Genomic DNA, 16,178 nt, shown 5'->3' with positions numbered 1-16,178 from the left:
GTCCCGCTTTATGCCGGGCATTTTCTCGCTGCACGCAACTCTGTAACGTAAGTAGAAGTAATTTTTACAAGATTTCGTTTGCGTGCGTGCTCGCAGAAATAGTGAGAAAAAACTGATAATACCGAAACTTGTACCACCATGCGGTGGGTCTAGCCACGATAAATATAAGTTCGTGAGTAAACGTGGGGTTAAATACGAAGTACCGTACAATCAATTATACGTTACAGCGATGCAAGATAACGCTGCAGCTAATGGGCGAAAAATTCTGGCACAGGTGGTATATTTTCATACGGTACAATTGAAGGGGAGATTTGAAATCGGCTGTAAGTGACGTTGAACGAAAATAAAATTAAAGTATAAAATTCTTAAGAAATATAACTCGGCAGAGTCATTAACGGATCTCTGCTATTTTTTGTAAAATACTTGTACGCGATAACCGATTATAGGTGCGGAACAATATAATATAACTGTCTACACTATAAATTTACGACTTAACAACGCATTAGATTTTGTATTATAGAGTTGGTGGCGATATGTTTGTTATACATACACAGGTTGGTGAGCAAGTGGTAGCGGTGATTTATAACAATGGAAAATAGGTAGACAAGGCGAGAGCGCGTGCTAACTTTTGTCGAGATCGATATAACTAATTTGCATTTGTGTCGGCGCGCTGAGCGGGAGTTACCGCGTCAAAGTTTCTCGAAGATTGAGGAAATTGAGAGATCCTTATACGGGTATCGCACGCGGCTCTTGGTGAGAAGCCATCTCGGTAAATATTTACTTTGTGTTGCAGAGGGTAGGTCAATGGCGACTTCGTACGATTGTAAATTCATCGAGACGTCGGTGGTCATCAATCACAACGTTGACGAACTCCTGGTCGGACTTCTGTCCCAGATACGTCTTAAACTCGAGAATCCGGAACACGCCCGCGACCTCCTGCGCAAGAGATCACGGAAGAACAGGAACAGGTCACCCCTGGGCTCTTGCTCGGAGAATAACTCGCCGAAGAAGTACAGGGGGAGCAGAACCAGCGCCAGTCTCAAGGTGAGGACGATCCTCGAGAAGGTCTGGGCTCGTGACAGTAAGTCGAAGAGTTGTGAGAACCTGCACGTCTTGTAGGGAAGGCCGAAGAAGCCGCGGCGTTCGTGCAAAGTAGGCAAAGCTTCTTCCGGCGATGGTGAGAAGAGAAGTCTGCAAGTCCGGGATCACGCGACACCTACTTTGGATGAACGCACGCGTAGGGTCCGCTAGTTTTCTTCGGGATACAAATTCGGCGTACCACGATTCCCTGCCTTTACGTATACGTATACGTGTATGTGAACCGAGCGCTTTTCACATTATCGGGCGCTGACGACGAGCCGAGGATTCAAGGGTTGCGAAACGTGCGTTAATTTATTTGACAATTACCTCCTCTTGGATCTTCGTCGCCGCGCTTGTTGGGGAGGGATCAAAGTATCTGCGCATGGATCCAAAGCAGTTACTAAACGGGTCCTCGAATATTCTGAACAATTATATTCGAGGTCTGTACGTCTACATTATACGCCTCGTGCAGGGAACGATTACACGTGAACGTTCTATCTCCAGGTTCGAAATGTAACCGATGGCGAGGAAAATACGAACATATAACTTACACGAAGATCGTTATGCGTATGACGGGACAAATGTATGTATATACAGTATATACCTATACTACGTTACGTCAGGAGATGGTTCGAAGTATTGAAAGTGAACTGATTGCGAGAGGAAAAGCGAGCTAAAAAATAACCGCTGCACAAAAGTAATTTCCTGAGTATCTTTTGAACCCGATTATCACCCCCGCTAAATATGAATATACTTAAAATTTAGGTGCCCCTGATCGAAATACGATATAGCTAATTAATTAGTGAATAATTAATCGGTATCGAAAATTAATTGAAACTGTTGCGTGGAGCGGTGAATTTTTCAACACATATATATGAGACCGATTTGTCAGTCGAAATTTTCGATTACCTCGCGCTCTTCCTTTTTTCTTGCCTTGTAAAACCAAGAAGCGCTGTATCAAATTTGTAAGCGCTAATTTACACTGTGTAAAACTATTTTGTGATCTCGGAAACGTGATTATTTCCGACGAGAATCTCGCAAGACGCATCGTACAGATATAGAGATATCTCGAAGACATTGACACGAGGTTGAAAAAGAAATGTGCAGAGTTCCGCGCGACGCTTCCAATACGTCGTCATATATGTATACCCTTAATATATGTACACATTATATACCCTTAGAGAACTTTTACAAATCCAACATTTAACCATATATACGATATGAATTTACACAATTTTTTACATTACGATTTTTGTACCTTGACGGAGTAATAATTTGCTAAGAATACTATATACGCGATTGTGAAGAGTTGACATTCAACGGCTAATGCGTGTATGATATAATAAAACTTATACAATACATGTATTATACACTTACCTGAATTGAAGTATACACAACAAACGGGTTTCGGCGTTATCTATATAGCAAATAAACGATGGCTTGAAGAAAAAGCAATTTTAGATAAATATTACATTCGGCGTATGTATGCGGTCCACTAGCTTGTAAGTAAAACGATAGTCAAATTATTATTATCGTTGTCATTATTATTATTATTATTGTTATTATTATTATTAAGATCATTATTGCATGGCGGGATTTCAATATTTTAATAGACAATAGGAACAAAATATGTCTTATATCCGTGGACGACGTTTAGAAAATATAATATGTCTGCGCCGTCGCTTTTTAAATCCGATAGCTTATACACAGAATCCATTCGATTTATCACTGTGTCTACTTGTTAGCCTAGAGTTAATGTTTACTTCAAGTAATGTCCGGAGTTTTCGCTGTGAATCATTGTTGCACAGTCTCGCGCAGTCAGCAACTCGTGCCTAGACACAAAAACTACAAAATTTCATTCTCGAGCTATCAATCTTCGAACTTTCCTCGCCTCCTTAGTATTCATATCTGGGATAATATGGGGAAAACCGCACAAGAAACCAGCCATGACAGGCGTAACTTACACGTCGACAAGGAAAGGAATTGATTCTAAAAAAAAAAAAAAAAAATCAGTTTAGAATTCTTCCGAAATTAGGTACCAGCTCTAAGTTAATGTAGGTAAGTGTTATACCAAACAAACGACCAACCAGTTTCCACTTTTTCTGTAACATTAATAATATTGCAATCTTGCAATGGCTAACCGCAAACTTACTTTTTACTAATTTACTTTTTACATTACTAAATAATTTACTAAATAGTAAAATCGATACGGATCCGCAAAGTGTGAAAAGAATAATGCTGGGAAAATTTCCAAACACTTTCTACAGGCTATCGTCCCCGACTAATACCTTAGAATTCAAACACTTTTCGGGCCACGGTAACGTACAGGATATTCGGTACAAGAGACGGACATGAGACAAAGAGAAGGAGGAGGGTGGAAAAACATTGCCGCATTCTTGAATACTTAAACACACGTTAAACGCACACGAGGAGGGGTACGAATTTGTTTTTGAAACGTAATCTTCAAACGTAATTACACGGGGCAACGGACGCCTTTTCGCCAATGCTTGACCACCGGTAGCAAAGAGCCGAAAAAGTCACTCCAAAACGACGGCGGAATCGACGAATGCCTTTGATTTCCAGGTCACTCAAACGTTGTTCAAGTATTAAATATCCGTGATTCGCTTCGTTGGTATAAAAAGTCAGCTCGTTAGCGAATTGAGAATAATTATTGTTACCTACATGACTCTATATTCTGGAGTAATGTCAGTGAATATTATACTTGGTGAATTATTTATCAGGAGGCGATGAATATTCGTTACTCGACAATAAGTGTTTCTCGTTGATTGTACGCCAGGAATACTTTTAATTCAAATGCGCACGTGTATAACGTCTAACTATTACACCTGCGATAGATTTTTGCGACAGGGCAAATCATAGGAGTAGCTAGCCGAATGGGAGGGAAACAAAATTTTGTTGCCTTGTCATAAAACTTTTGAATGCATGAATATATTAATAATACGCCGGGGCTGGAAAGCAAATATATGCTCGTTATAAAACCCCTCTAAACGCAGGCAATTTAACGCGGTTAGTTAAACTCCGGTTATACTACACACATATATACTTGTACTTGCTTATCCCCAGACTCTGTATAAGAAAATTATAATGTATATGTACATATATATAATACGTATTGCGTGGAATGAGAAGGATATTTTTAAAGCTCGATGTAATCAAGAGTCCGGATTTAACACGCTTTCCGGGCGTACTTCCGATATGAGTTGTTGTATACCTATATATAGGTATAATATCATACAGAAATGCAAATGACTCCGTTAACGCGTCTAAAGATAGGCATGACAGACCGTAAAAAGATTTGCTAAATCTGCCAAATACGCGTATTAGGTTGAACAAACATTGTTCCCGTTAATTATTTCTATTTCTTCCTCGATGAGTATACAGCATAGTGTGGAACCGATTGATTTCCGTATCTTAGAATCAAACCACTTTTTGACGATCCGAAAGAAACTCTCATTTCTGCATATTTCATCGTTACACCTTACTGTGAGTCTAAACGAGACCAGATAACTATAGTGATTAATTTGTGGCATCTGGGATATGCGAATGAGTCAACCATAATTTGCACCCAGTGCTAATCATAAAAGCACGCCTTTTACAGATATCCTCAAAGGAGCACCCTCTAGTTTTTGTCCTATCGCAGTCCCGCGTTATTTTGAAAGGACTCTTTGTACTTGAAAAACTCTTCGCGGTAGGCTCAAAAAATCAGTAAAAGCTTTACCGAGAGGGTACGCACGTGTCCATGATTGGATAAATAAAGGCGAATCAACACTCGCGTGCAAACGCGTGCCTTGTGTGCTTTATGAAAAGACGATACGTCCGCATGCGTGCGGATTTATTTGGAACAAGTTAAAATGGATTTTGAAACTGGAAGGGTTGAATGTAGAAGTTCGGTGGTCCAATCAAGGCGTGCGCTTGATTGCTCGTTAATTAATGCGGTGGAACCCTTCACTCGCCTAGCTATTTCTCTCCCGACGTCCTCACCATGCTGCGCGTTACACATACACAGGTATGTTTGTTTGCAAGTGTGTAGCTGCAGAGTCAGGGCGCCGGTTACGCAATGCGGTCACCTGTCCAAACCACCTGTTGTGATCGCGTTATTGCCGAGTTGTAAAATTGAAGGGTTCGAAGCGATTCAAGGAAACGCTCGAGCGATAGGCGGGGATAGCGGGAAACCTACGTCGTATGATGACCCACCCGCGGAAAACACATTTATTTTCCTGATGTGCGAAAAAAATCGCACGTGCGCGCGAGAGAGAGAGGGAGAGAGAGCGAGAGAGAAAGATGAAACAGCTGCGCCCATCATCGTCGTTCGAAGTTATAAATGAGTCTCGTGGCAGCATCTCGCAGGAAAAGAGATTCGTGCGAAAGGAATACTTCTTCTCGCAAATAAAAATTTACCCGTCCTGTAGACACGACGATGGATTTTTTACAGACCAAATATAAAGACAAGGCTAATTGTTGTCCATTCAAACTGTGGAATAATCGCGGTTTTTTTTTATCGCGATTTGTACAAGCGTATAGACTTTTAATTACATTTATTACAAGTTTGCATAAGCCACAGAAAGATTATTCTTACTTTCTCCTAGCCAATGTTTCGCACAAATAACTTATATTGGTAAGTTGAAAATTCTTTTCCTACCTGTTTCGATCGTCCCTCAAATTCATCTCTGTACAATGCGCGCATGTACGCAGGCTTGTAAAAGATGCTTATTTAACTTTTATACTCGAGTCGCGTGACAGCTTCGGTGATCTTATAACAAATTACGGTTCAGCCTCGTGCGCCTCGTGCTTCATTTTTCAACAGTTTATATCACAGAAAAAAAGAATCCTGCTGAAAGTACAAAAAGTTTTCCTATCTACTCGTACCTGTCTTCCTCCCCGACCGTATATTCGTACATATATATGTATTATGTATGTACGTATAATGTATATCTATACGTGTTAAACTTAACTTTCCTCTTTCGATAATGAGGGCGATAAAATCAGACTTTAAACTGGCCGCTGAATATTTCAGAAGTGGCCACGCCCACATTTGCAATATTATTATCTATTTTTTCATTATATTTATTTATTATTATACTAATTGGACGGGATTATTTTCAAATAAATCGCCAGAACAATGAGGTGGGTGCTTTTCCTCTCTAATTCGTGAACGAATTTTTCACCCATTTCTAGAGGTTGAAAAAGGTGAAGCGTCGTTATTCCGAACGTACTATTCCCGCGCAATGGGAACTTTTTTCGATCTCGTCAAGTATAGGCGTGGGCGTATGTGCGGTTGTTTGAAAAACTCCGAGAGCTTAACGTCGACGCCACATGGTACCACACGCCGTAACGAGGGACCATCAATGGGTTGCCGAGGGACGGATTAGTAATGAGATATAAAATGAAAATCCGAACGACCGAGCGGCGCGGTGTAAGGTTTTTATAACGACGACAGTTATGATACTGTAAAATGTCGCAACATGCCGTTTTAAGGCCCCGCTGACCCGGTGTGTCATATATATATTTCGTGACGTCAGAAGCAGGAAAATTTCATAGTCGAATCGTGCGAGAACGGGGTTACGAATCTGACTAGGAAAATTTTTTAATCGTAGCTTGAATAAAAGCGTACCTCCCTATCTCCGTCATTGCTATTCATATATATTCATTTCCGACAGGGAGATCGAGACGTATAAAAGCACGCACGTCATTCGGGAAAAGCTATGACATCGGTTAGCTTTCCGTAAATATGACGGGATTAGACAGCGAAATTTTCAGGTGACGGAGGCCCGTTCACGATGGCCGACACGACGCAACGCGACACTACGTGTTTTTATTGGCCTATTCCGTTAGATCCGGCCAATCAAATCATGTCATTTAATTCAACGTCTAGGAGCGCTGCAAGTATTTATGACGATACGAAATGTTCAAACGCAAGCCGGTTCAGCGGCACCTTAACGACAGTTTTACTGACTCGCGTTCTGGGCTTCGTACAGGCATTTCCTGTCCAGTGGTCAGAGCGACGCTGAATGCGAGAGATTACAATATTCCATCATAGCTATCGATAGATCGGAATTGCCAATTAATATCCGAACGTTGCGATACGTAGAGGCGGCGGATTAACGTGACGAACCTACCTAGCTAATTAATTCTCGCATCACGGGTTTGAAAAACGAGTGTCCTGCATAAATCGCGTAATTGAAAAGCCGCCGCCGGGCGAGCTGAAAGTCAAATTGAGTTAGGCGGTGTGGTAATTTTCACGCGTTGCGTGAATCAGGATCATGCATGAACCTTTTTATCCTGAAACTAAATCGCGAATGTTGCTTGACGTTCGGATAATCTGCAACGCGATCAGAAACTATGTGTAGTACATTCAGGTATCTAGGCAAGTGGCTCATCTGATTGTAGAGAAATCCAATTATAGGATATCCAAGGGAAATACTCAATGATATTTCATTTAAAATAACAAGTTTGCAGACCTGAACAGACCTCGAGGTCTCTTTCCAATAGTCGGGCATTTCATCCTGCCCTCGGCTTGTTTAGATGTGGCTTCAAATTTTATTCGCACTGCAATGCGGAGAGGTCGTTAAAAAGTTTATTCGCCCAGCTACCGAATGAATCTAGAAATTCATCCCCCGATTCTCGCTCAATAATTGGTTGTGTATATCGTACATACATATGCCTCATGTATTTGAAAAGGTTTAAATTCTGCGCGCAACTGCTAAAATCATATTCAGCTTCAACGAGCCGTGACCATTTGCTGCTGACTATTTGGAAATTAATTCAGAAATAGAAGGAGTATCTTTTACTAATTTTGAAAATTACCGCAAAAATAATAAAATTAACAAGATATGTATTCCAAATAACGAGATTTAAATTACTTGACTTTTCCGGATTTTCCTGTCAGCAAGAATTAATTTTTATTTTTCCAACCATATTTTATGTTACGTATTTTAAACAAATTGGTAATTATATTAAAAGGTTTCGAGATCTGTGAGTTCTTGAAAAATTTTAACCTTGCCATTCGGTTATTTTTTCGTTTCATCGTACTAGAAAAATACATTCACTCTGGGTGAATGCTAATTTTGAAACAAATTGTGCGTATCGATATCAAGCGTACGGGGCCAAGTAATTGTAAAATTGATCCTGATCCCGTGCGAGGCTCTCCGACATTTTCGTAACTTCTCTAGAATATAAAACTTTCCTAATCATTTTAAATGTTCCAAACTTCCTGCAGTTTTCACGGCTCCCTTGTTTCACCGCGATAAAAAGAGACGTCATTATCTTTCTCCACCTCTGCGCATAAAAACTTTGGTTAAATTTACCCCTCTTACGCCAATTAGTAATTATGTGAAAAAGAAAGGAGTATGATAATACGTTTCGTTGAACCGTAAAGATTCTCGGTGATCTTGGACGAATATGAAAGAGTGACCTAAATCACTTTTACAGTTTTACCTTGGAAGCCTCGTCACGCTGCTTTTTATTATTCATTACGGGAAACAATTTCTTCGCCTTCCTCGTCGGCACGTAACGCACGTATATAGCGGAACACTAACGTGCCGGGTATTCAGCACGTAACCTATATAACGTAACTCGTTGCCAGTATTAAACATGGAAAACTTTCCGCCAATCTGCAGCTACGCCGGTTGAAGAACAACAAGAAATTCGGTGCATAACGCCCCCAGAAGCCTTCCGGAACACAGAAACGGTACTTACGAAAGTACGGATTCGCGTGACCAAACAGAAGCCGAACAGCCTGCCGCCCGAGGGGTTAATTTCCGGAAATGTCTGCCGTTCCAAAGTGAAGACGTTCGCGAGATAGGATCCCTTGCGATATTTTGTCCCAAGTTTACCCGGCCATACCTGCCTGCGAATAAATTACTAGGCCCAAGTTTACCCTTTAAACTTTACTACCCCGTTTCGAATATAATCGTATTAATCCTACGGGATTAAACCCTGGGGTTTGCTCGGTACAATCCCTCATCTCTGTATGCATACATGCGTCGAAATCTTGGCCGAAATTATTGTCTCCGAACGGAACAACTGGCGATGAGAAATCCCTCGACGGCCTTACGAGAATCTTCTCCCCTTGACTTGTTTCCCGGCATCGCGCCGAGCGTGGCTGACTAGCGTCGCTCTTACTACTTATTTTTTTTATTCGAACCGTGCGCTACCTTCGATCGTTTAAATTGTACTTTTGGCCGATCGGATACAGAGCTATCGAGAGTTTCTCACTACTGTTATAGACTTTTTCCACGCATCCGTGACACGGTCCCCAAACGCTGGGTGGGTTCGTGTCTGCAAGTTTTCCAACTCAATGATACTGAGTAAATTTTATTTTTCTTCTTTGGAACGTGCCAGATTGAAGACGTAACAAGTTTAGATATCTTCGAACGAGAAAATTGGGGAACAGAAGTTTAAATGCAGCAATTTAACGGAGTTGGGTGAAAAAACGTGTCGTTCAGATTATTATTTCGAGTGAATCATTTTGACGGTCTTACAACAGTATGTGATCAATATCATTTGCGATTGACACGAAAAAATTTTTTTATTACCAAAAATGTCTGGTGGGTCAAATATTACGTGTAATGATGAGTGTTTTAAAGTGTTTTTCAGTTACCGTAACAATTCATGGTTATGTAGCGCAGTGTAGACATTCTATACTGGTTTCAACAAGTGTACAATTTTGAAGAAACAAATAAACGAGTCAGCGATACTGTCAAAGTTGAAGAAACGACGGTCGTGTAATCTCCAGCAAGGAGTAAGGTAATACCCTAACTTTATTTTGTGCTTATTCATGTTAAGTAAAAAGTGCAGAGTTCCGGAAGAAATCATTGGAAGAATCCTGTAATAAAATTTATGTGATTTCTTAAATGTGACGCGGAACCACGGTTTTAAAACGTTTCGGGAAATAGCGTACAAAAAATTCTTCTCAACACAAATTACGTACGCCGCTATTTAATTGCATGATCTGACTTAGATGAATAGAATATACAGAATCTAACAAATACATGCGTGCCGATAAATCCGATTGGCGACATTCAGTTATATCGAATAAACAAAAACAGTGTAAAGGTGCAACGAACGAACGCTGTTTCGTCACTTGTATTTTATTTATTTTCCTATGGAGCAAATTGCAAATATTGACATTCGTATATGTATTTCATACGCACGACGCACGATGGACACGTTACTAATTGGGGGTCGACCGTAACTTTTTTTGCTGCAATTTATACCTGCTCGACATTGTAACTTGTCATCTTTCAACCTTTGTCATTTATATTTTCTCGCGCATAACCCGGATAAAAATCTCTGTATTAAAAAAGTTACGTAAATAATATGAATAAGGGCGGGTCATGTTTTTAGACCGACGCATGCATGAATTTTGCGAATACTTATTTCTTACGGGAACTGGCTGGTGTTCATAATTTTTGTACTCCCCCTGTCACTCGTGTTCTCGCCGATTCGTATATCTTTTCATTATTTAACTTTTCGTGCACGCAATTCTCGATTATAGAACGGCCCTCGCCTCGTCGCAAATTTATTAATTACGCATGTCACAATTATGCGTTGCCTTACATACTATTATCGACTTAGTGAAATCGATTGTAAAAAATTATTCCCGTCATTTTCATTGCCCTGCGTAATACGATAGCTCGGCGATTATAAATTCAATTGAGTAGACTGAGCCGGTACAGAATTTATCGTCGATGTGAATAAATAAGTGTGGTGGTATTGATGAATTAAATGAAATGTAAAAACCGATTGATTACGGGCGAAGTGTTTTGGACTAGTGGATTAACGTTATTCCCAAAAATAAAACGGTTCTCCACTAGCTAGGCTACCCTTGAACGGATCGTCTTGATCCACACGCATGTATCCAATATTAACAACAACTAATTTGGGTGAAGATTACACAATTCGCGTTCGTCCTGTGCTCGCTGAAAATTGACAAATTCACAGCTGAGGACTCGGGGTCGAATTAAAGGGAAAAGAAGTATCCTAGTATGACTTTGCAGAACATCAGTTAAGATGAATCGAATTTCTATGATCATCGTCAAATTAGGATGATGGATCTAAATTAATGGAATATGTCCATGAAAATCAAGGTGTTATTTCATGAAATAGTTAGATATTTTTTTTTTTTTTGCGGACATCGTGAAGTGAAAAAAATTGATGTTACTCATTAATCGGATTTTCTGAATACGTACATCTCTTATTCATCTCTACATTAGTCTTAGTGGCTCAAGTCGCTTTCATCATGTTTTACAGGATAGGAACGAGCAAAATGTAAAATTTCGTGAAAAAGAATTTCATTCAATCGCTTTATTTACACTTATCTCAGTTTGCCTCGGTAGCATTTTCACTATCTGAAATTTTGCAAAACGATACGTCATTCAGTCCACCATGTTTCATTGCTGAAATTCGGATGCGTCGAATTCGCAATATATATGTAACTTAGATGAAAGGTAATTTTTTTCACCCTGCTTTCGCGAAATGTACGATGCCATGTGTTATAAGCTGTGTAGAGCAGATCTAGTTGGATCGAAGGGAATATTCGGTAAATTCTGGTCCCACGACCCCAACCGCAAGTTATAAGCCACCTCAAAAGTATGAGATTAAATTCACCGCCTTACCCCGGAAGCCGATAACTCGTGGCTTGCTCGCTCGATGGAATGAAATTCGACAGACTGCTTTCCGGCTTCGACACGATCCGAACTATTTTATTCCGGTGAAAGAAAAAGTCACGAACCATCTTCAGCGAGACCGAAGTGATCCTCTGCAAAAATGCAACGTGCATCGAAAATCGCCGGTTAACTTAAAACGTCTGATAGAAAGAAAATTTAGGAAAATTGTTACACGGACGAGAAACCATCGCGACACTCGACGTCATCGAGATATAAATTGTTTAGGGTGATCAATGTCCCCCGGATGTTGGTCGTAAGCTCGTTTCAAATTTGGCAGGCTTTATTTCTCAAGACTTTGAGTTGAATCCAAGATAATGGGATAGCGAGTCCCAATGCGATTGTAAACGCGATTCGAAAAGCTGGATGAGGGGCTGAGCGACTGTGGACTCGGAAATATATGGGATAATGGAGAACTTTATTTTGACGTTAGTCAAACCGATCATCCGCAGAACCGAAGTAGAGAATCATTTTGATCCATCTCCAACCGCAAACCCTGCACCCATGCTTCACCGTCCCGATTGAAATGGAGAAGGAAAAACAGAAAAAAAATCGAACATCCGCCTCGTTTCTTTCTCTCCTCTCTCCTCTCTTTTCGCACCCGTCAGCGGGACAATAACACTGGGCGCAGCTCGTAATTATAAGAGGCCTCAGGCTGTCGTACAATGCAGGGTTGTGCGCGACGTCGATCCGCGAATCTTGTCAAAGGGGTCAAACGGGTCAAACGGGTCAAATGGGTCAATTGGGTGTCGGTTTAGTCATCCGAATCTCCCCGCCGCGTGGTAGGCACTCGTTAGCTTCGCGGTCTGTATACGGGAACAAAAAAACCAGGGGCTTCCCCGCCGGCTGTTAGTTTTTGCCCCCCCCACGACACTCGGTTCGACATTCAAGTACCCACCCTCGTACTCCCGCAAGGTGGGTGCAGGTAGCCTCGTCTGGTTCATCCGCTTTCATCTTCATCTCCTCAACAAGGAGAGAATAACTCTGGTTCTTAAGACTCGGGGGGCAAGGAGACCGTTACATCCTTTGGCCAGGATATCGATCCGGCTTAGGATGAACCGCCGGGCGGTCGGTGAACCGCTCACTTGATACACGGTACTCGGCGTCGGGACTTGGTTAAAGTCTTTTTCAACCTTTAACCCTCCGCCGACTTACGAGACCCTCCGCTATTTCGTCTTGATCTAAATTCTATCGGAATCAAGGAAGAATTGCCCGGGCATTCCGTTGCACCGTCTGGAAATACCTTTTCGCCTTGTATTTGCTCAGTCTCTGCCCCCCGCCGCGTACGTCACATAACATGCCTTATCGTACACTGCAAAGCTATTTCTAATTCTGTCCTCTCGATCCTTGGGATGGTTTCCATTCTTCTCTGTATTTCCTCCGCATTTTACCTGCAACTCTTATAGACAACTTACCATTCAAAATTCTGTTTCGAAAAATTGGTCGATTTAAGGATAACTCGTGAGATCGGGAATTATTGATGGGGTAATATTTCATTGATCCTTGGTGCTGATGTATCTGGGTACTTGTACGGATCAGAATCAATTTCTCGTTATGGTCAGGGCGTAATATTTTACCGAGCACCTCGATATCGCCTGTAGAACTTCAGTCAACGCACATTAATTCAAAACTTCCGCAGAGCAGGGTCGAAAAGGTTGATTTTGTATAAACATCTCCTCAGAATTATAATTGCAATGAGATGATGAATTCGTCGTTGTGGAAAGTGCAAGTTTTAATTGCACTACTTCGCAGCTCGGATGATTTTCCCGCTGATTAAAACCACAAGCCCAGCACCAGTTCGCTTCTCGTTGTGTCATCCCACTTCTCGGAATCCACCAAGTTCTCAACGGTTGGTTGCTTAACAGGTATACACACGCTGTGTTCCAAAAGCAGCCGGCTTCGTAAAGTGCGGAACTTATCGGTCATTGCACAGGAGAGATTTATTGATATGTATTAACCCAGCCAGATATTGTGCTCAGACGTTACCCGATCGTAGTATATACCACTGATTTGTAAATAAAAAAGGCGGTGAACTGAATGATACTTCGATGATTATATTGACACGAAGCCTGTTTGATGGCACTAAAATTTGTTCAACACTGATCATTTTTTCGCCGCTTTATCCCCCACAATACAATGCTGGGTTTACGGCGTCATACATTAACGTCAAGCCTCGAGAAACTATTTCAACTTACGAATATATCGAGTTGAATTTAAATATCCCGGATTTGGCTCGGTTCGCATTTAGACAAGTCAATTCTTCAGCTTGAAAGTGCATCTCTTGGCTTACGCTTGAGCTTATTGCCATACGTAAGTACTTTTCATCGTAACTTGAGCCTGCGTTTGGGATTCTTTTTCAGTTCCCTCGCGCTTTTAGCTTATCTGCTTCCGCTTCGTCTTTCATCCACGTTTCGTGAGAAGGATATAAAATACTGGTATAACAGCTCATCGAATATGCAGTGAAATTAAGGGGTAAAAATGGCCTGTTAAAATGTTCTTTGACGACTTTTTATCATCGTTAATCAAGTTCTCCTGTAATTCGAACTGCTAGCAAACTTTCGATGAAAAATTTAAAGACAAACGAGATAAACCGCATGACGCGACGGAGGCTTTCGAGGGCTTACGTAACGCCAATTCAACATCCGAAGTGCGGGGTGGTATCAGAATCTAAAGAAAATTCAATTTCAGCTTTGAGAGTAACTTTTTATTCGTTAGTCAGTATTTTTCTTTTGCCTAATTCGCGTGTGCTTACAGTTACGCCCATGTAATTTACGAGTGAAATCGGACCGACACACCCTACCAAAGTTTTTACTTTCTGTATACAGTTTAGCTCTCTGGTTCGCGACGTCAGCCCCAATTCTCGATACAGTTTCATTAGGGCAGGAATTCAAGAAGTAACTTTTCGTTTTTATCTGCTATCACGAATCTATGGGGATATAATTTAATTTGCGGCCATTATTAAAAATCTCTCCAAAAATTTACTCTTTTTTGTTGACATTACTCGATCAATGGAGGGAAATAGAGAGAAAGAGAGAGAGAGGAAGTAGAATAGAATAGTATAGAACAATTTTTATTATTCTAAAGCACTGCACCCAAAGGTATAAAGCAATGAAGCCAGGAACAGAGGAAGTACAATATCTTAAGGTTAACTTAAATCTATATTACCAGTAAGTAAATAGCAGCGAGATACCTGCATAATAAGAGCAGGATTATAAAGCAATCAACAGACATACTTGTAAGAAGAAAACAATGTGAAGGAACACAGATCCATGATTAAACTAGGCTAGAACTAATACCGGTACGACTGCTATTATGCTATTGTGCCAGAAGAATAAAGTCGAAAGGAGATCTCTTAAAGGGCGCAATGGTGGGAACCGCATGTATGGCGGAGGGAGGTATTCAAGAGCCGAGTAGCTGAAATCGGGGTCGATTTTTGATAAACCAAAGTCCTGCATACAGATACGACAAAGTTGGAGAGTAATGGAGAGGGGTGCTCTCAATGACTGGGCACGCAAGGATTCAGTTTCAGAGAAAGAGAGAGAAAGAGAGAGAGAGAGAGAAGTAAATAACCCCGCAACCTTATCTGACAATGAAGTAATTTTTTCCCACGTTCCATCGCGTAATTACAGCTATTCGTTAGGGAAATTGAAAATTTCCTCACTTTATATGCGTAACAACATAATAATCGTCCAACTTTTCGACGATTTCTTTACATGCTATTCGTGCCGCGGTGTTCCCTCGTCAATGTAAGCATTATGCATACGTGTGTATACCAGCATATAACACGTACACGTACACATGCAGGCGAGGGTAGAAGATTACGGGTCGCTGGTCGGAAGTTCTTGCAGGTTGTTGTTTGCATAGTTATACATACGTATACACAAGTCGCGAGTTCGTCGACCCCGAGGCAGATTCGACCGTTCTTGAACTAGCCTTCCGACCGTCGCGACGCCGCAAAGCCCATGTTGCGCTTGTCTCCCGAGGGATTGGGAAGGAACTACACCCCCCATATTTATTCGACCAGCCTTCACTTACAGCCAAACACGGCGCTCCCATTTCTAATTGATTGTCAGAGAAATTCTGTTTTACCTCCCTTGATAATTTCCCGCACTCAACTAATGGGCACCATCAAATTCGCGAACGTGAAAATATCCTGGCCACACTTGTACACTATAGGGTGTGATCCCTGTTTGCGCACAGATTCACCTTGTCGGTGCAACAGGTTCAATTCTACTTACGTTAGTATGAAAAACGGAGGAACCGATAATAGAGATTATACTAAAATTACAAGTAATACAAAACCGATATCGTGTGTATCGATTTAAAATTAAATCTTTGAAATGATAATTGGAGTAATTATGCATGATGCATCTACTCTCAGGTGAATCGTGAATTGAGTTCAGACCAATTTTG

The 16,178-nt window shown here is 41.0% G+C and overlaps 1 protein-coding gene across 1 annotated transcript in view; it reads left to right on the top strand.

The window, feature by feature from the left end:
* The window catches only part of LOC107224078, a 94,773-nt gene extending 92,164 nt beyond the window's left edge, over positions 1–2,609 (top strand). Inside the window, exon 13 of the mRNA XM_015663995.2 lies at positions 794–2,609. Within this exon, the coding sequence (XP_015519481.2) occupies positions 794–1,119 (326 nt within the window). The 3' untranslated portion in view covers positions 1,120–2,609. The remainder of the gene's footprint in view (positions 1–793) is intronic.
* The last annotated feature ends 13,569 nt before the right edge of the window (positions 2,610–16,178 follow it).

Source organism: Neodiprion lecontei, chromosome 3, assembly GCF_021901455.1.
Source record: "Neodiprion lecontei isolate iyNeoLeco1 chromosome 3, iyNeoLeco1.1, whole genome shotgun sequence".
In the NCBI taxonomy this organism is placed as follows: Eukaryota; Metazoa; Arthropoda; class Insecta; order Hymenoptera; family Diprionidae; genus Neodiprion; species Neodiprion lecontei.
Note: the sequence above shows the minus strand (reverse complement) of the source record. Positions and strands in the feature narration are given on the sequence as shown.